This window comes from Labrus bergylta, chromosome 18 (assembly GCF_963930695.1).
Source record: "Labrus bergylta chromosome 18, fLabBer1.1, whole genome shotgun sequence".
NCBI classification, from domain to species: Eukaryota; Metazoa; Chordata; class Actinopteri; order Labriformes; family Labridae; genus Labrus; species Labrus bergylta.
In genome coordinates this window covers 4,408,053-4,429,975 of record NC_089212.1, presented here as the reverse complement: position 1 = coordinate 4,429,975, position 21,923 = coordinate 4,408,053, and the positions used below count along the sequence as shown (strand labels likewise).

Sequence of the window (21,923 nt, the reverse complement as noted above, 5' to 3'; positions counted from 1 at the left end):
CCGAGGACACAAGAGTTAAAAACTGGAAAAAGTGATAAAAAAAAAGAAGTGAGATTGACTAGACAGTGGTGAGGGATGAGGGAGTTAAAGAGTGAAGGATGCAAGGATAATAGGAAGGAAACACAAACAACAAAACAATGGAATATCAGAATGGTGGATAAAATGATGGGACGATTGACAAACAGGCTGCTAGACAGGCTGTAACAGCTTAATGCTTGGTGGCAACCTGGGGTCAAAGTACTAAGAAGGCTCAGATCATTACACAAAGGATTCCTAAAGGACAATCCTTTCTTTTTATTGATAAGACTCATCAGTTACAATCCTTTTAAAGCCACCAGACGTCATTGATAGAGGAAGGAAATTCACCCAGCAGAACCCGGGAGTTGTTGATCTACCACTGTCTCATTTGGTTGGTTTGTGTTATTCTGTGACCTGGGCGGTTCCAATGGCAAGATCTGACTCAATATATACGTGACACAATAAAAAAACAACAAGTTTGAACCCGAGGTAGACAAGCAACTGCAGTGTTCTCGACAGGAACAGACCAAACAGACGACATCTGTAGAGATCCTTTCCACAGGGTTGTGTTGAGACAAAACATTTAAACCAGTCAGTGGCAAAAAAAAATAAAAGTAATAATGCCTGAACTCACTTTGATGGGACCAAGAAATATAAGCTGTCCATTAAGTGCTCAAATGTCAGAAAAAAATGTTGTTCTCCCACTCCCACTTAAAGCCTTAAAGGTCAAATATTATCTTCATTTTTAACAAGTTTAAAATAGTCTCAGAGGTCCCAAAAAATGTTACTTGTTCTAAATCCACTCTGATCCTGTATTTGATCATGTCTATAAACCCCTCTATTTCAGCCCTGCTCAGAACAGGCTGTTTCTGTGTCTGTACCTTTGAATATGTAAATGAGCTGTGTCTGACCACGCCCCCTCTCTGGAAGGGCATTGGGTGGCTTGGTGCTTTCTCGCTCCATGTCCTATTGTTTACGGTGAGGAAGCAGACTCAGAGGGCAGAACAAACACCTAGCTGTGGGAGTGTCACCCACCTGGGGGAGGGGCTACTGCCCTTTGTGATGTCATAAAGGGAAACTCTCTAAACGGCCTGTTTGAGCACACATTTTATGAAAAGGGGAGCAGGCCTAAGATGGAGAGGATGGACTTTTCTCATAATTCGGGGGATTGTAGACAGACTAAGTACACATATTAGTGTTAGAAAACAATGGTAAAGTTTATTTTGCATAATATGTGACCTTTAAAATATGATTCTGGTTCTGCCCATAAAAAGGGATTAAGACGTACATGTACTTGGCCTGTGTAGACAGCTAAACTGAATAAACCTGGTTTATTTTTTCCTTCACTGTAAACAGATACTCTGACTGCTTTCCTGTCGTTATTCAGGAGCTCAACAAGTGTTTGCTGTTGTATTAATCTGCACCTGCTGTTACCATGCATAATTACATGGGTGTGACCAAATCAACCAGGACAGAAATCTGGAGGATTACAAGTGAAAGGAGTGAGCAAGATGGGAGTGCTGGGTAAAAGTTGGGCGAAACGAATTAAAGGTAGAAGGGACAGCAGCGGAGGGAATAAAGGACAGAAAAACGGCAGAAGGAATTATGTACCGACAAAAGAAAAAAAAAAAAAAAAAAAAAAAAAAAAAGATATCAGGATGATTGACAATGAGCTGGAATGACAGAGAGATTTGCAGACGTAAAGAACATTTTGACACTGAATAGATGCAGTTGATATGACAGTCTCTACAAACAGTGAAATCCAGCGGTGCCAAAAACAAAGCCGAGCCAATTTTCTGCAGCTGTCCACATCTGCTACACTCAATGTTTCATAAAACAAGAACTGATTTAAACAATTTGCAAAGCGCTTTTGATGTGGATTTTATTGGGGCATTTTATGATTTCTTGAACATTTGCCATCGCTCGGGTTAGCGCAGAAGCTCCTGACTGTTGCTGTCTCTCAAACTGCAGAGTGCAGGAACGCTGCAACAAACGGATTTTCCCCCTCGCTGGAGTCAATGCAAAGACAACGTGCAAAGGGTTACTAACAAGGGTCAGTAAGGACATGAAGGATATCTAGCAGGGTCTAACAGAGCTGCATGTACGCAAGTACAGCAGAAAAGACTCGCACAAATCTGCATGCTAAATTAAATAGCATCCTCAATGAATATGATACGAATGCGCTCATGCACGGACTTGCAAAACACATGCAATCGTTTGTCTTCAAACAACGGCGAAAAAGACATACATCTTTGCCCTGGGTCATGAATTAACACACTCCCACTCATCTGACAAAAAGGTGCACAAAAGCATGTAGCGGAGCATATTCATACTCAGCCTTGATATGCATATGTGCAAATATCTCGAGACAAAGAGGCAACATTAAGCAGGAGGAGAAGGGCTGCTAAATGAGAGCTTGGCTCAATGCAGCATGGTTAAGCCTCTGCATGTCGAGATGTTTCTTAGAGGGTTGAGATGAGGAGGGTTGTGTTTTATAGCCTCTCCTCATTTATCTGCCCCCCCCTTCTCTCTTGCCTCTCAACTACCCCCTCTCCATCCCCCTTGCGCCGTAGCTTCCCCACTTCCTGCTCTACACTTTTTGCCGTTAGCCTCCTTCTGTCTTTTCTGCTCATGCAACTGGCAGAGAGAGGGAGAGCGCCTCTAACACCACAGCAACAGCTCCAGTCTGGTCTGCTGGAGCTATCGTAAGGTCAGTCTCCCTCAGAAGACACACACATACAAACACACACTGCTCAATCGTATAAAACAGACATATGCATTGCACACGTATATTCTGCAACTGCACCAGTACAAAAGTTCTCCTGATGAAAGCTTCTTCAACCAAGTGGATTTTCTGTGCAGAAGTGTCCATCAAAGCAACACATTTGTTGCCAACCCACAGCTAATTAATATTTCAAGGATATACAATACACATAAAAGACACAGATAGCAAAATTAAGTTGAAACCTTATACAGTTGTGTCTTTGTAATGAGTGCATTATACATCAGAAAAAGTCAAATTAAAAAAATAGAGGCTGGCATAATTGCTTTTTTATAAAGACGATACATGCAGCACATGATTGCTCACATACGCTCTATCACATGCACAGGAGAAAAAAAGGAAGGTAACATAGGACAAGCACTAGTAGGCGACCTATTGTGTGGTGTAATTAGAGTATTTTGCTGCAGATGCTGTATGGGGTTAAGGTCCTGTCACAGTTCATTATTTCATATTGAGGAGGAGAAGCATCTCTCCCCCTCTCTCTCTCTCCCTCTCCCTCTCTCTGTAAGTGTGTGTGTGCATCTGTGTGAGTGCTTCCTCTAACCTGACATTATATAGATTCATAGAATCCTCTTTTAGTACAAGATTACAATATTTGTTGATATCATAGCATGTGACATAACACAATTTGGATATCATTAATAAAGCAACATTAATGAAGACATTACAATTATATTAAGGGCAGTGAGCATTAACTAGTTAATCGCGATTAACTCCCAAATTAATGCATTTATTTTTTGAATGGTGATTAATCTCATGCTATTTTGTCCCTTTAGGCGCACCGTGGACAAGCCTCCCCGTGTCTCGCTGTGGACACAGTGAAGGAACAGAACGACACTTCTTCACCTTTGAATGTCTCACTACACTTTTAAAAAAACTCCTCAGCAGCTCAGCTGACGAGTCAACAGTCATATCCACCTCATGACATCAAACATTTCACTTTTTTACTAGTCCTTTGAGCTGTTTTCAGTTCCTTTATCCTTTCTTAAATCCATGTCACAACCTTAGATCTATCAGGAGGTCCTTACTTTATTTCAAAATAAAAGCATGTTGAATTCAAACAGCGATTAAAGGGTGCTTTAAGACAGTACAAAAGTTCAAAATGAAGGCCTAATTATTTTTATTTATTAATGCAAAATAATGGAATTTCACACATGCTATTAAAAATATGATTATTGAAATTTAGTGATCAATCACAATTTACATTTTTTTATCGTTTGACAGCCCTAACATATTTTTATATACACACATATATATATATAACCAAAATAGGGTTGACATTACTTTTATTGATCTCTGCCAGACATTTAATTTAAAAAAAAACATCTACTCTTATTTTTTTTAAAAAGAGGTAATTCTGTTTTTCACTTTAATCACTTCAGTCAATGTATCTGCCTCGAGGAGAGGTGTGTTTGAACACTAACAGTGACACAGACCTGCCAGGGGAAATTAAAAAAGTAGAGTGAATCCTTAAGACAGAAATATGAATTTTGTTATCCCCTTGCTTCAGTGATATCAGATCGTTAGACCTCTAGTGTGTGTGTGTGATTTAGTAACTGACAGTGAGACATACACAGATAATGAGACAAAGATTTTTGTTCAGAAATTGAATGAATATTTCAGGAGAAGGAAGATTATTATGAAAAATGAAAAAAAAAAAAACTCAGCAGAGAAGGATATAACAAAATGAGCCAAGGAGGAACACGGGAGACGAGCATGAAAAAGGAAAATGGTGAGACAGGACAACGAGAGAGAGAGAGAGAGCGAGAGAGAGCGAGAGAGAGAGCGTAGTGGTGGGGGAAGGGGGGAGAGAGCAGAGGTCTCTTAACCTGGTGCGACGGGGCGTGTGCTTGTAAATAAACATCAGCCTGAGATTATTCTGAACACGAAAGCCCAGACCGTGGGGCCCTGAGGTCAGAGTGGGCCCATACCTGGCTCTCACACAGATACATACACACACACATAGAAAGCACACACACACACACACACACACAAACACACACACACACACACACACACACACACACACACACACACACACACACACACACACACACACACACACACACACACACACACACACACACACACACACACACACACTTATCTGCATCCACACCTACATACAAAGACTTTGTGTAGAGAGCAGGCCTTATTCAAATAGTGTTGGTGCGTGCACACAAACACATGAAACAGACACATACTTTGAGGATATAAAAAAAAAAAACACAAGCATGCATGCATCCAAACACACACTCATGTGCGCACACACACACACACACACACACACACACACACACACACCCAAATGTAAACTGACAAATGCACACAAACACACATAGACACTACACCCTGCAAGACAAAAACTGGATTTAAACAAAGAGAATAAGCACACTGCTGAAGTACCCACTCACACAGTGCCCACAGACTCAGAAAAACATGCTACACAAGCCTGGGCACACAACACACACACCGTCGTTGTACTGTTAACACCCCAGATGTCTGTAGACATCTAGTCATCCCGAGCTTAGACGTTGTGTGTCATCCATTTCATTTTTTTTTTGTTCTTCCCTTGTTTGTTTTTGAGGAACCGCCTGATGAGTCCAGTGGGATGTGGGATTATTCACAATGACGTAATATGTTGCTAGATTCAGAGCACACTCATGCTAATCCATCAACTACGTCTTGCGTCCTCAAAATCAGAGGCAGAGGGAAGGTGGGCTAACATCACCTGTACCTGACCTTCCCTGCCTGATCACTGTGACTGTGTTTTTTTTTAAGTGAGGCACTAGAACAAACTTGCAGACCTTTCATTCTTTGGGATTAGTTCGGGAATGTTTCTCATTAGATGACCTCTGATTCTGGATGGCTGAAAAAAAGATCTGTTTCCGGGGCCGATGTGGCTCAGAGGTTCTCCTGTCCAATATCCCTGAGATATATGTTGGACTCCAAATTGCTGATAAAGATTTAACCAATGGCATATAAATATATGAACAGGTTAATGTTTGTTTGGTAGACATCCATGGCTAGTTTTTTAACTTTGTCTGGAAGGACAGTACTACATGGATATGCTGCTGCATAATTAGAGTAAATTTCAATGATATACACAGACTGATAGACTGTAAGACCAACTTTACTGACTTTAATAACAATGCTACAACTCTTTGTAGGATTGTCATGAACTAAAGGACGTTTAATGTAAGGGAAAACATCTGGAGTGGTACCATCATTATTTCCCCTGGTGATCCCTTTGGGTTGAATTAGCCACAGCAACTGTTTGATCCACTTACAATCCAGGAAGCTAATGGTATGAAAACTCAACACTCAAAATACATTTGACATGTCTAACAACACAGACTCACTTTTGGAGTAGATAGAGAATGTCAATATGCAATCAACTTTTTTTTCCAAAGTCATAAATCTTTTTAATGGAAACATCCAAAGGTTTGACTTACACCTGAAACAATAATTTATATATCAAGGTTTTAATGCAACAGAACCATTGTTTAAAAAATCCAGTTCATAGACAGATTCTTTGTAGAACTAGCAAAACCAATTAAACAGACTGTTTTACTGGAGCTACTTAGTAGGTAGGGGTCCATTGTCAGGGATTTAAAGCCACCCTGCAGGCAATGAAAAAAACTACAGTTTGCATGAATCACACGGACCATGGTAGTAGGGTCCATAAAATAAACCTTCCATTTATTGATTAGAAAGAGAAAATGTTGATTCACACCAGGATATATCCAGGTAATCCACAATAATTGTCGAGTTTTGGTAGACTGTAGTGCAGACCAATTGCAAGTAATAATACTTGGTCCATCTGAACATAACTTTAACTTCACTAAAGGAAAACTTACTGTTCAATGCTGGGGGACAGGTAGAGTTTAGGGAAGACCTGGGTAGCCTCAGCATCCTCAAAGCTCACTGAGAGAAGAGCGACATCCTCTCCAGGGTCCAGCGCTGTGTCCTGAGAAAGAGAACGTCCGGTTAGTAATGTTATGTAATTCTTTCACTTCTAAGGAAATGGTCAAGACACATAGACACATAGACACACAACAGATAACAAAGACTTTATTCAAACAAGAAGACTGAATCACACCCAAATAAGGAAACTAAGAGCGCACTCACACTAGACAATCTAGTGTGAGTGCTCCGTTCCCTGTTTAAGCACAGTGCACTTCCTTGGCCCTGGCATAGGTGGAAGAGGTGGGCTTCAGAACATTACAGTTGCTCATGCACGAGTACAAGCAGGTGACACAACGTGAACATGAAGTATAATCAATCCCATCCTTCCATTATCCTGAAGTTTTATGATGCAGTCGTGTTCTCTGTGCTGTTCTCTGATATGAGTCCCCTTTTTTATAGTCCATCTGTCTTGTAAACTAAGCACGCTTCATGATCCGTAAATCTATGAGTTGTGTTACGACGTTATGTTCATGAGGTAACCGTGCTCAGGCCCGGTTTGTCCTGGAGCAGTGCGAGTGCAGGCCATCGGAGGAACGAGGATGAGGAGGGGGGATTTTGCTTCAGGACAGTACGGCGCAACATTGCCTAGTGAATGCGTCCTACAGTTCTCTAACAGCTCTTAGTTTTAATATATATAATGTTACACAAATGATTCAAGGCCCCAGGAGCCACAGCCTGAAACTCAATGCCTGACACCACAAGACTTAAAGCTAATTTACTCCTCTTGTCAGCCTGTTCCATCTGTTTGAGTAACTTCATCATTAGAACACATCAACGACAACTTCAGGTTATTTCAAGTATCTCTGAAATTCAACCGCAAATCAGTGTTTTTTTCCTGCACTAGTTTTGTCATTCATGTAGTTGTTGGCATGGGAAATGTATTGGTTATTGCAGCACGGATTATTGGTCTTGGCTGTTTCTGTTCTGGCTAAATGTTCCGCAATGGCAATAACAAGTGCAGAGCATGTTATGGATGAAGATAGATTTAGGTGACACAGCTACTAAGCTAGCTGTACAGCTGAACAAAAACAGCAGAGTGAAGAAACGTCTGCTTTTAATAGCAAGTCATTCATCAGACACTGCTGGTATGACTCCATGATCAGGTGAACTCATTTTTGCTCCCGTTGACTTTATTTTCCATCAACATAGATTAAATCTACATAAGTCTACATAAAATTCACTGTATGGATCAGGAATGGTATATAAAGTTGTTTAGGTTGATGTGCATGTTAGAGGCCAATTTACATGAAGTTGCTTTTAGAAAGGTTTTGATTATACAGAAGATTCAGAAATTGATTGAACAACTTTTTGAAGCATGCAGATCCCAAGTTCAACCAAGTTGGTTGGTTTAAAACTTTCAAGTAGACACTAATCCATACCATACGATACAATGCGATGTAATATGATGCGATATGATGAGATCAGCTGCGATACGATATGTTACAATACGATACACTTTTATTGTCCTTGTTAAGAAACATTTTCTTGAATAAGCAATCTATGTTGCATAACTTTTTTTTTCATTTTTCTAAAGAAGCAATTGGTTCACTGTGTGATTAAAAACTACATATTTTCTATTCATTCTGTAGTTTCAAATTGTTGAAGTAGAATCCCCCAAAGCAAAAACCTAGAGATCATACATCTCATGCATACACAACAAGTGTGACAGTCCCAAAATATTGAAGGAGATGGAGAGGAGGGGGAAGACACCAGAAGAAACATCTGTTTTGTTTCATGCCACATTAACTTCAACAGCTGCACAGTGAGGCTGAGCTGATGACTGGGAGCTCCAATCAAATCATGTGTGAGATGGATGCAGAGGCCACCCGGAGCTGCTCGCTAAAAACCTCGTCTGTCTCTCCGAGGTTCTAATTTCTCGATCTGTGATGTTTTTCCTAGAGCATGGCTACTTCTCAGGCACCGTCATTAGTGCAATTCCACATCAAGTACCACTCTGGCCTCTCTCGGCAGGCAGAGGCTCGGCGGTGTTAATCAAATGTCTTACAGATGGTTTGAACTCATCCATTTGTTATAATCGCTGCACGCTGTGGTGAGAGGGAATCTAACCACCATACATGATGGACAGAGGCACACAGCAACCAGTATGCAGCAATGCCGCCTCGAACGTGATCAGGCCTATGAACTAATTTCACAAACGGACCACTGGATTGAGAGAAACACTGAGTGGGCGGATAAGGAATTCCTTCACTGCACATTTTCTCTCCTAATGGAGTGGGATTTATTTATCTGCATGTAATCTAATAATATAAACACTGTGTTTTATTAAAGAGATATTTATACAAGGCACTAAAATCAATAAAAATTAGATTGGTTGCAGCTGAGAATATATAAGCAATGGCAGCAGCACGAAACAGCTCTTAATGTGTCTGGAAATTTGGCTAGAAACTGAGGTGGCTGTGGCTCATGGGTAGAGTCGTCGCCTCTCAACCAGAGGGTCGAGGGTTCCATCCCCAGCTGAGCAACATGACCGATGTGTCCTTGGGCAAGATAATTAACGCTGCATTGCTCCCTGGTGGTGTATGACTGGATTAGTGTTGTACTTACTCTCTGATGTACGCCGCTTTGGATAAAAGCGTCTGCTAGGAGAATTGTAGAAACAGTAAAAATGCATTTTTTAAATTAAAGTTGTGAGTCTCTTTAGGCAGCTAAGAAGATCTACCTAGTTTAAAAAAAGGTCTACATCTGATTGGCTCATCAGCACAAATTAGATCTGTGCATATAACAATCACTGCACTGCAGCCATAGGGTCTGTGTCCATTACGACATGTGTCCATGTGTTTTTCTTTTAGCGCTCACGCCCTCAGTTAAGAACTTAAGAGGCTTCTTAAGTTGTCCAACAGCATGCACACGCATCATTTGGTAGTGATCGTTGGGTCCATTTTAATTTGCTCTGTATGCTGAGTTTCTGCTTTTATTCAAGGAAATTTCCCCAAGAAAACTCAAAAACAGTGAGAAGGAATCGAGTCCTGGCTCTAGACCTGGAAATTTTATCTTCGAAGAAAAGTCGGATTAGTTTCTCCTCCACCAGTGTTGTTGACAAAGTTGAAATCAGAAGTCCCGCTCCTTCTTGATTTTAATTGGACGGTGAGGGAGTTGTGACATTGACGAGCGAGGCGGTTTTTCAAAAGGTCAAGTATAAGTGAGCCCAGCGGCAAAATACAGCTGCCGCCGAGGGCTTATTCTTCTATGATTGGATTGAGGAATTTAAGACATTATAAATATCGGAAAACAAAAACCACACCAAACTCACACCTAAGGCCCTGTGTCCACCTAGTGTTTCTTCAGGGAAGAAAAGTGTTGGCTGTATGCTCGAGTGAGTTTACATGTGCGCTGAGAAGAAAAGCGCTGCATGTCTGTCCTGTCTCTATGACGCTTTTCATCCACACGGCCGCTTTTGCTGCAAACGGTCTGTCCTCATTTGTGAGAAAAAAACGCTAGGTATTAGGGGGTTAAGACGTAAACAGTAGGAGGGAGGCAGTGAAAGACAGCGGGGTTGTGTGGCATCCAAAAGTGTTGCCTGATGGAATCAGCTCGCATCAATACAGCGGGCATCAGTAAACAAGAGCTGCTCCGTGTCTCCCAGCAGCGCTCGGGGCCTCAGCAGCGGACGATAAGGGACAGATAGGAACAGGCATGGAGAGGCTGGGGTGGGCGTGGAGTTTGGGTCAAGATTATTATGCTCTGATTTGTAGCTGTCATGTCCCGTTCTCATCTTTAAGAGGTGATTTAATGAATGCTTCTTTAAGGCTGGGAAAAGAGTAAACAGACGGATGAGACCCAAGAGGAAGGTGAGAGGGCCAGATGAGGAACATGGGGCAGCTTAACATCCCTCGATTCAGTCAGACCAAAGGCGCTGTTGAAGGGAGAGCCTTTTTTTTTCGTGGAATGATTCAGACTCTCCTCGTCCCAGCAGACAGTGAAGAGCTGTCACAAGTCATATCAAATCAGTGAAACAAACAAAAACTAAAGGCAGACCCTTTAACTTTTACCTATTGCCATTTTACATGAATATGCTGAAGCTAAGCAGAAAAACAATCTAATTTTGTCTTGCTGAGAAAAAATAGTACAGTATAAGTTTTTCTTCCTCAAATACTTAAAGCTTCCTTTTTTTTTTTTTTAAGTCAGCCCAATAGAGGATCAACAGATGGCAGGCTGTGAACTTTCAGAGCATTTTCCAAATAATCGTTAAAGGAAGAAAGAGTGAGAAGAAGCTGTGTTTACATCATGTTTATATGGACGGGTCGGCCGACTCCTCACCTTGTGTATAAAAGCAGTTTTAGCTTAAATGAATATCAAAGTCACTGCTTACGCTTTATGGCACGTAATCGTTTTTAGATCATGGTCCTGCTGTGTAAATGTACATGCAATTTGAGGCAACGCTAACATTAGCCTGCTAACACAACAATGCCGGCCGTAGGCAATTGCAGCTTGAGCCAAGATATTTTGTCCGCCGCTGGTGTAAAATTCCGAACTTGAGGGGGGGGGGGGGGGGGGGGGGGGTTGGAGGTGTGTCACTAGAGGAGAGTGGATGCTTCAGTATGCTGGCGCTGTGGCCAAACAGCAGTTTGTTTTGGTTTCATGCTGGTGCTCAAGGATGAAACCTGCTGGATCAAAAAGTCGCACATTCTTCCTTTAAATCTGTATTGTTCAAAAAAAGTTCTTGCAGGAAGAAAACAGTTCCCCTCCTCTCTAAAACAGATAAATCTCATAATTAAAAACTGAAAACACTGAATAAAGCAATGTCATTTAAAATCAGTGTCTCTTTGATGCTAATGGGCAGGTCTCAGGGGCCTGCGCGCCGAGCTGCCACTGGCCGTTTGAAACTCAGCTTGTTTATCGGATTACAAACGTTTCAGCAATTACATATGAACATTCTTTAAAATGTCACCATGACTTGTAGCTAAGGACTCAAAAAAGGTTTTAGAAAATACGGGAAATTGCTTTTCCATGACTGCAGAGAGCAAAACAAAAATGACTACTCAAACTTTACAATGCCATATTGTTTTCAACAGTTTCTATGCTTAAAGTAAATCAAAGAACAGAGGAGCAAAACAAATGATTTACTTGACAGCTGGCTCTGGTTATAGAATACACTGTGTTCTGAGGGGGTGTCATTAAACTTTGGTGGAAATGTAGAGGTATTTGAAAACTCTTGTGATTTTCTTTTTCCAAACGCTGCCAATATATGAGTATTTGTGCAAAAAAGATAGCTTAATGAGAAGAACAAAATGTGACCTTTTAACCTGACTGCCTTGAAACCATGGCTTAACTCAGAACAGAGGAACTCTTTCCACTGTAATGAAATCAAAAGCCTCCAAATGGCCATTAATTTCCTTTGCAAACAAAACACACATCTTCAGTCCTTTTAACCAAATACACTTGAGGGCAACTGCTGCTTGCTTATGTAAAGAGTTATTAGAGAAGTAACATTAAAAAAAGCCTTCACTCCACAGGCCACAGGCAGCACCTTAATGAAGAGACTTCTTGGTTGGCAAGTAATGAGCACTGAAGCAGCCGGGGTCAGAGGACTGCGAGACAGGCAGGGCGTCCTGCAGGGGTGTTGGCTGGACGTTAGAGCAGTATTTACTACATGTCCCCGGGACAATGTGACTCAGCTGCTGCAGGACTGGATTTAAGAAAGCGGTTGGAGAGAGTGCACGCCACTGTGTGCTTGGACATCAAGGTTAGAGGGTGCCTCGGAGTCAAACCCTTTCACGTGGCCACCAACCCCACGTCTTCTGTCCTCCTTACTCCTTCAGACACATGAACACACACACACACACACTAAAGCACAGACACTGTTCCTTATGTCAGTCCTTGTGTCTCCTGATGCCCCGGCCTCTGGCATCTCCTCTGTGTCGCATGTGACAGGTTGGAAATGTGACAGCTGTCCTCATGCCAGACCAAGTCTGGCCAAAGTCACAACACACACAAACACACTCATCCGCGAACGCAACACAGGGGCTCGACTGCAGGGCGAGTACGGAGGAGGTGAGGGCACTTTGTCCACTTTCTTCGCCCAACTTTAAATGTCATGCCCAACGTAATGGGGTGGTTTGACTGACAGCAGGGTTGTTGTGCAAGGACATGTCCAGCTTCTAGGCGAGCAGCTTCAAATGCCCCTGTACATGCACTGGACACACTGCTGCTCGGCACCCTGATAACAACAATAAATACATGGCACTGTCTGCAATTCAGGTAGGACATTTTCAAAAATAGTGCACCTTGGATATCAGGGCAATCCAGGGGCTTTTACCCCTGACCTTATTGGTTCATATCAAATGAACTCTGGTGTTTTTGACTTTGCAACACAGTTAAATTAGGCTAGTGTTAAGGTGTCAATTGAACCCTTATTCAAACCAAATAAGATGGTGACACTCACTTCTAGTTTTAATGCAAGTCTGTATATCCTCACAACGTCCATACAGGTGAAGTTAATGTGATAGTGTGCAATAGAGGATCACAGTAATCCCAAGCTGAACATGCAAAATAAAAACACTGAAAATACCGCCCTTAAAGCAGTATATACGTTACTCTTTGGGAAATAACATGCCTTCCATATACACTCAGCTTACACACAGATGGAAGCCGAGACGGAAGTGCAACCTACGTATGCACCATTTTGCGCTGGTTATTTGATTTTACAACAGATTTCCCTAACATGAATTGTGTGCAAAATAAGGGTTCTCTTGTATTTAATACAAATACTATTAAATCATCTTTGTGTCTGTTGTTGTAGTTGGTATAGATCAAAGACAATGTTTTCAGCAGACAGCTATGGGGCAAACGGAGACCAGTGGAGGTGATTCCACTATATGTACCGGGCGTCTATAGATAGATAGATAGATAGATAGATAGATAGATAGATAGATAGATATGAACTTTATTAATCCCTTGGGAAGGTATCTGAATGTGTTCAAAGACAGTGTTTGGCCCACATCCACTGATTCACAAAACTACATCCCTAACAATGACTAAGTCCATTTGTTGGATAGTGAGTTGTAAAATTGCAGACCCATCCTGTACGTTTACAAAGTGGGAAAGAAGACAGCTCCAGAGCCAAACCCTTAGACCAATGATGAGACTATTAGCTATTCTTTTGTAGTATTTATAGAAATCCATATTTTACATTCTGTAAAATGTAAAATTCGGAAAACCTATTGTTTTCTCTAAAGCATGTACAAAACTATTAAACGATTAAAACGTGGTAACAAAAGTATTGAAGTTTTGGCAAATTGAACAACCTTAGAGTCAAGTCTTTGAAAATAGTCTTTGAATTAATACGATGGGGGCTTTTAATTGTTTTTAATTCACTTTGCTATCACTAAAATAAATCCTGTACATTTTTTTTTAAAGATGCTCACATAGTACTCTTCAGCGCTTTAACAGAATATAGTGAATTACTGTCTGACATACTGAGTTATGTGTTTGTGTCAGCCTTTTCATAAGTTTGACAGAGACTTACGCATCACTCCCCGAGGGTGAGAAGCACAGGGTCAAGGTGGCAGCTGCCAAAATGTCTCATTGGATGACATAAAATGTTCTGATTGAGAAAGAGAGTTGAGGATATTGTTCCTAATGATGTGGTGGCCGTGGTGCGGCCGCTGCAGCTGCTTGTGGGGAGGGTATGAGCAGCAATGTGGTGTACTTCAGGGGCCATGATGATCCCACTCCCTTCACCTCAAAACGCAGAACATGCAAGCACAAGCACGAGTCATCCAATTGGCAAGCATGTCCAGAAGAAGACATCGTCCCTTCAGAGGAAAGTTGATCTGTACCATGTGTGTCCCTCTCCTTCTAAAACTCTCAGCTCATGTTTTAACTCAGTCTGATGTAAGACAGGCTGGTAGATGTTTAACCAGGCACCTCACATAGTTGTACTTCATGCCAGGACTTAACCGTGACATGAGGACAATGGGGCGAAAGATTACAGAGCACACATGCTCCACCTGGAAACGTGCTAGTAAAACAAAACCCCAACACACCTATTCGCTCAAGAAAGCTTTGTGTTTAGGGTGTGTTTGCAAAGTCAAGAATAAGAATATACTGTTTGACTCTCTCCATGGAGTCCTATACCATGGGTGTGTCCATAAATGGTAATCCAGCAACAATTAATTGCCAGAATGTTCCAGAGTTGATTTGTTGGTGCAGCCATGCTTTTCGGTTGTGGGAAACACACTGTTGTATAGGGCCGCCCCTTATAAGTCAACATTTCCAATCATCAGTGGAGTCTCTGCACTGACGTATTTCAGCAGGGTTTATGTACTTAAGAGTTCCTTAAAGTCAGAGTTTTTCTGACACACTTGTGCTGACAGAGGTTGTCAAAAAGGGCTGCACGCTGAGCTGCCACTAATTTGTTTGTGAGTTAAGATTCCTTAAGTGTTTAGCATTCACAGGATGTTTATAAGGAATCCATTGTGAGGTCTGCTTCCCTGCAAAACAAACACTAAAAGCACTGAATAAAGCAACATCCTTACATTAGCGGTTGCCTTGGCAGCTGCTGAGTTACTGCTTACTTTAGATGGCTAGCTGAGATTCCTTCACCAGGTAAAATGAGTTTAAAAGTAAGAAAGTAGTTGGCTAGAAATCTTTCAGCCAACAGCCAACCCACATGGAGGACTAGGATGGATAAGTGTGTAACAAGTTAAAACATGAGATGTCCTCTGATAAAGAGTTTGATGTTTCACTGAGCAGAAGAAACACATAGTCAGAGGTTCGTATTAAACTAAAACACACTACATGATTTTGAAAATTTTAAACGATTTTGAAAATGTAAAAGACCCCACACATGACAACAATCCTGACCGATGAACAGTTCAGATCTCATAGTGTGTGGTGTCAACTCAGCACGCCACACACTAACAGATTCATTCACCAACAACCAGAGTCTCGACTATCACAACGTGTAACCTCGCGCGGTCAGCTGTGATTTCAGAGTAAACAAACATGACGGGCTAAATGTGGCTAGCTGTTAGCTGGTACATCCATTACAGTAAACATTTTGGTCCTTTCCTTGTCAGTTGGATTGTGGTTTGTTTTACAAACATGTTGTATATAACTCTTGTTGCCACAAATCAACAAGTTGGTCCTGAATTCATGACATCCATTTAACTTTATGCTTCGCGTTTGCTGTTGTTGCCATGGTAATGTTTGTTGTGCTTCCTGCTTCAGTCAGCTTGCTTCCCTATTGGCTATTGTTCCGTTCCACGTTCCCCACACCACAGGATTTCCGATCGTAAATGTTGAACACGTTTAATATTTACGATATCAAATCAAGGCAGCCTTGATCGTCCGCCACCTCACTCCTAACACACCTCACACCACAGGAGAATCTGGCAAGATAATCTTTGGAACATCAGATAGTCGGGCCTGACTATCGTTGGAAGGGGGGAATCGGCCTTGAAGTGTGTACCCCGCTTAAGTCTGATTTGACATAGATATTTGTGTGTTGTGAACAGCCCTACATTGTAGACAAAGATTAGTTGTAGTACCTTCAAAACAAAAATGTTGCTAATGTGATATTGTAGTTTACCATTTACATTTAAATAATCCTTACAATTGGAAAGTGAAGTTTCACAAGAGCTTTCAAAATAAATCTAAGCAGCTTAAGAGATTCATTGACCTAAGGCATTTTACCCCAATGAAATGAATGATGTAACCCTACAAATTAAAAACAGTGAAAGTGAAAGTGATAGTAAGTCAAGAGTCAAAAAGGTAAAACAAAGCAGTAGTCATAACTGAAATTCACCAACACTGGGTTTAATAACCCCTCTTCAGAAGCACATCTGTGAGTAACTCTGTGAGTAACTCTGTGAGTCTATTGATTTTAATCAGGAATTGAACTATACTCTTTGTGTCATTAGGGTCATTTTTGTCATGTACATACTGTATTCTTCTTTCTCAGGAGCAGAACCAGCAGCAACAATCTTTCAATTCTCCGTGACAATATCTGGCCCATGACCAACAGATGTGCCAACGAGACACTTAAGCAAGCTGATCATTATTTCTCTCAAACACGAGTCATATGTGTGACTGTGGCCAGCTGTTACTGATAGTGTGTCACTGATAGCATGCACTGTGTGTGATGATGGGGCTTCAAGCCACAGAGGGTGACTCAAGTATGTGTGTTTGCATGTGGAGAAGTGCATGCCTGAGTGTTTTGAGAACTGAATGAATGCATGTGCTATGTTCATGCTGATGACACAATGAGTGACCTGTAAGTCAAGTGCCTTCTGACTTCTATACTGCGTGGTGACAGCATTATGTGTAATATCTAACATCTCAAATTTAGAGCAGATCTTTAATTGAACAATAAAAATACTTTTTCCTTCTTATTTTTCTTTCCTATTTCACTTTAAGAATGAATTTGAGCAGAGGGCTTAACACACTGCTTGTGTTATTGTGGCATTTTGTGGGGGTGATAATTGTAATTGCATTAATATTGCTTCAGTGATAAGTGTTGCAGGGTGTTTTTGTCCCTCTGCAGGGTTAATGAGACTATTCCGGTCTTCTGAACCACTACAGCCCCTTTACCCCCATTTGGGTCCAATGGGAAGTTGGGGCTTAAATAACCATGAAATAAAGGCATTTACAAATCATTTGGCTCATGACAGAGCTGACATTTTTCATTAGGCGTTGTCTCAGCAGCGGTCAGGACAAACCACACAGTCTGATAAGCATTTCAGTTGGCTCGCACTCGGGATATCATTACAAAATATAACAAACAAGATACTGAGGTTTCTTTGGCTTGGAAATGATCTCTCTTTGAAAGTAGTTTTCCTAAGTCCTTAACGTGAACGGTATGTTTTAAACCATCTTTAAAACAACATTCATTTTAAACTGAGGTGCAGCTCAATTTGATATCAACAAAAGTGGAGTGAGTCTAAAAGCATATTTACTGATATCTTTATTACTAAAAGTTTTATTTTGTGGGAGCAAAGTATCCTGCACACAGTGCTCTCCATATAGTTAGCCTAAAAATCCTGATTAAGGGGTGTTGGTGTCCTAGTGGTTAATTGGGCTGTAGTGTTGAAGCGGTCAGCCCAGGTTCAAATCCGGCCTGTGGCTACTTTCCCACATGTCATCCCCACTCTCTCCTTCTCCCCGATGTCCGACTCTATCCACTGTCCTATCTCTAGATAAAGGCATAAAAACCCACAAAAATAAATCTTTAATGAGGTTGATGAAATATTCAGACATTTTGTTATTATTGTTATTTGCTATAAACAGGCAAAACAAAATATATGTCAATAATAAAATGAGGTTTACAAAATTTAAAATGAATTTGGAAAAAAAATTGCGATTTTCTAAGGTCACGATTGTGTATTCAAGATATATTTTGTGAAAGAGTCGCTAGCTCGTTACTTTTGTTTCAGCAGTGACATTCCTCTTAAACTTTATGAAGAAATGTATTTTTGGAAAACAGACACCAGCTTACAGAGAGCACAAAAGCTTGATTCAATGCACTTAAAGCATGAACAGGACAATTTCAATGATTGTTGTTGGGAGTTGTAATCTTCAAATTTCTCAATAAAAATCAATATCTTTCATGACGCTGTATGGAATGGCCAAAGGTGCCGCCAAAGAGAACAAATCTTATTTAAAGATGTTGATAATCCTTGTATGTTTGTCAACCTCTGAATCCGACCTGTAACTTTTCCGAAAAACACTCACTAATTTTCCCCTCTGAATACAGCGAAATGATTGCAATATTGAACCATGTGGTGGATGGAAAATGTAAAACTGTGTTCCAAGAAAAAAACAACATGTTTCAGACTCTGATTCTTTCAGCTACACTGCCTTTATTTAAGCATCTGTACAATGCTTTGAAGAAAGAAGAAACACTTAATGGTGGTGGTAACGGTATGAAGTCATCTGTAAGCCAAGGGTAAGCCAAGACTCACAAATGAGCTCTGACAGGCAACATAGGGACACCATTTTAGCCTGAAGCAAAAAATGTGTTAATAAAAAGCCAAAAGAAGGCAGGATGAGACTCACAGAAGGACAATGGATGGAGAGTTCAACGAAAGATGAACAACATCAAGGTTAAAATGACAAACAACAAACACTGGATTAGTAGGGAGAACATTTGGAGGTGTTACAGAAAAAAAAAAACACAACAACATATAGATTGTGTTCAACTTGATATAGAGCGAGGGCAGAAAGTAGGCCAGTTAGAAGTAATTCCATGGAGGCGTGGAGAAGTGTGGGGGGACGGAGGAAGAGGAGGGGGGGTGGGGATGCTCTCCGGAGACTGTGAAGCTGGAAACCTCTGATGCTCAGCTGGAGGTACAAGCAGGTGGGTGGGAAACTTCGTTTGGAGACGGAGTGTGGGTGGTTAGAGGGGGGGAGGGTTGTGGAGAGTGACTGTGGAATCGCAGATTCGCCGAGGGAGACGGGAGGAAGCCATGACCTTTGGTACCAGGGTGTCATATTGGGGTCAGTGGAGCATTAGGAAGTGGATTCGAGCTCCGTACTCTCTAACCAACAATCCTGAGGCTGTGATTTCTCTTTAATTCTCTGTCTCCACAGAGGATACTGAAGCGCTCTCCTTCATCTCTTTAAATAACCTTTAAACATTTACTTCCACACTTTGAAAAGGAGGTGATGGAAGCTTCCGATGCCAATTGTCTTAATACCGCACGTGACTGTTTATCATTTCCTGATATGGAAGATAAGGGCTTATTTAAGGGGAACTAGTTTAAGAAAACAGGTTAGGCATTCATCAACAGGTAGGCAGATATGAAGCCACTATGAAAATGGACAGCCATCCTGTATATATGTGATATCAAATGGATTTAGTATAAAAACCATCCATCCATCCATTATCTATACCGCCTTTCCCGTTCAGGGTCGCAGAGGACTGTGGCCGATTCCAGCTTTCATTGGAGTAGTCCAGGGTGTACCCCCCCCCCAGTCAATCACAGGGCTATAGAGACTATAGAGCCAGACAACCAGCCACACTCATATTGGTATAAAAACCCATCATGGGGTTGTCATGATACCATCATTTTTTACTTTGATACGATACTTTTAAACATCAAACAACATTGATACCTTTTAGGACACCGTAGCAGCAAAAATACAAGTCCTATGCACCCAATATTTGGTATGATTTTGTTGTAATTACACAAAATTGCAGGCAAACTCCTGAATAATGTCTACATTGGAAAAATACTTTACACCGCTTTTTCATCCAATACTTTACGCGCTTTTTACACCGCAGGTCACACCTACACATTCACACCGATTCACACACTGATTGCAGAAGCTGCTATGTAAAGTGACCATCAGAAGTAACTAATAAGAGTCTTGCCCAAAGACACATCAGACATGTTGCTGCAGGAGCTCGGGATTGAACCCCCAACCTTCCGGTTGAGAGGCGACCGACTCTACCAACTGAGCCACAGTTAATAATCAAAACACTAAACTGCTATTTATGTTTAAAGCAAAAATAGAAACATTAATAAAACTGATAGTCACTTAAATACAAAAAAAAAAAACGGCCTCAAGTGTCATCACCACGGACATGAGCCATAATACCTAAATATGTTCTCTGCTTTCATGACTACCATGACATCATGAGGCAAGCGATGACTCAGTTACAGTGAGGAACATGTTGTTTATCATGTGCAAACAATTATCAATTCATCAGCGTCAGAGGCATTCTGTGGCGTTAGTCACCAGATATGATCCAACACCTACTTATGATATTATAGAGGCAGACTAAATAGGTCAAATATGTGTCATCATCAATGGGATGTGAGGGTAGGTAAGGTGTCTCTGATGGATTCTCACCTCAGATGATGATTACTATCTTATAATGGGAATGCTGTTAACAGGTACTACAGAGGATGGGGATGGAAAAAAAAACATGAAGGAGAAAAAAGCATGTGGAAAAGATAGGGCACAAAAAGGTCAAGGTGCTCACATTTTCTGTCGTTGCTAACCACCTCCTCATATGCGGCGAGGCTGTGGTGCCACTATTCATGTGTCACAACAAGAACGGGCGGAGAATTCCCTGACTCCTCAACCTCAGGGCACGACCTTTGTGACAACCCGCCTGTCAAAGCAGCACTGGGCTTGTTGCCCTGAGTGATGGGTCAGCGGCTTGAAGTGCACTGACAGAGACGAGGGCATACACACACAAATCAATTCCAACCTATGTACAAATAAATAATCCATCCCTCTGACATTTTCACATTCACACTTTAAGATGAGCGTTTCATCTCACAGACACACTTGGGTTCAAATGGGTTAAGAGATGTGGAGAACAAGGTCCTGTGTGCATTGATGCCGAGTATAGTTACGCATTGCTCCGGTGAATATGACAGTTTAACCATTAAATAGCATGCTTACATTTTTATCTAAAAGATCCACATTGAAAAAACTGCGCTGCTCCCACTAGATGCTATACATTCGCTGTGCTTGTTTACATCCAGGTTGTAGAGTGGGGAGAGCAGGACCATTAACTGGACCTACAGCCTGTCTATGGCTACAGCCCTGACTGGTTGTGGGCAGCTGTGTTGCAGTTTAAGTATAACATTTGACCGGCATCGAGAGCCTACAAATACAAATCATCACCCCAACTAGACAGGGTGACATTAACCGTGTAGTCGACTAAATCACTTATAAGAACAAGTAATAAAAGAAGCAGCAAACATTTAGCAGAAAAGTCATTCAAGCCCTCTTTGTTCAAGGTGCAGACAACACTGTAGAACGTACAAGTAGTAACAATCAGAAACGTTCTTTTTATCCTGTGAACTGGATTCGTTTTCAGATAAGAGAATACAAAACATTTCAGGTGGGGAAAAAAAAAACCATTCATGTAAAAAATCAAGATTCTTATCTTCTAAGATTTAAAATCGATTCATAACTTCCAAAGAATCGATTTCAATTTTTTTCTTTTTCTTTTGGGCTAATCAGTCACTCCCTTTTAAGTGCTATGGCTAGCTCTTTAACTCAGTACAATGCCAAATAGAGCGACAATAAATTCAGCCATTCTCACAGATGACTGGAGTAGATCCTAAAGTATGTACTAATTCATGAATAGACTTTGATTCAATGGATCAACGAATCCAGAATAGTTTTGAATGGAAAATTGATTCTGAATCGAATCGTGACCCCAAGAATC

The 21,923-nt window shown here is 41.1% G+C and overlaps 1 protein-coding gene across 1 annotated transcript in view; it reads right to left on the bottom strand.

Annotated features, from left to right (window-relative positions):
* babam2 (BRISC and BRCA1 A complex member 2) overlaps window positions 1-21,923 on the bottom strand; it is a 94,828-nt gene that overhangs the window by 24,404 nt on the left and 48,501 nt on the right. The window contains exon 7 of the mRNA XM_020641587.3: window positions 6,661-6,770. Coding sequence (XP_020497243.1) covers window positions 6,661-6,770 — 110 coding nt within the window. The remainder of the gene's footprint in view (window positions 1-6,660; window positions 6,771-21,923) is intronic.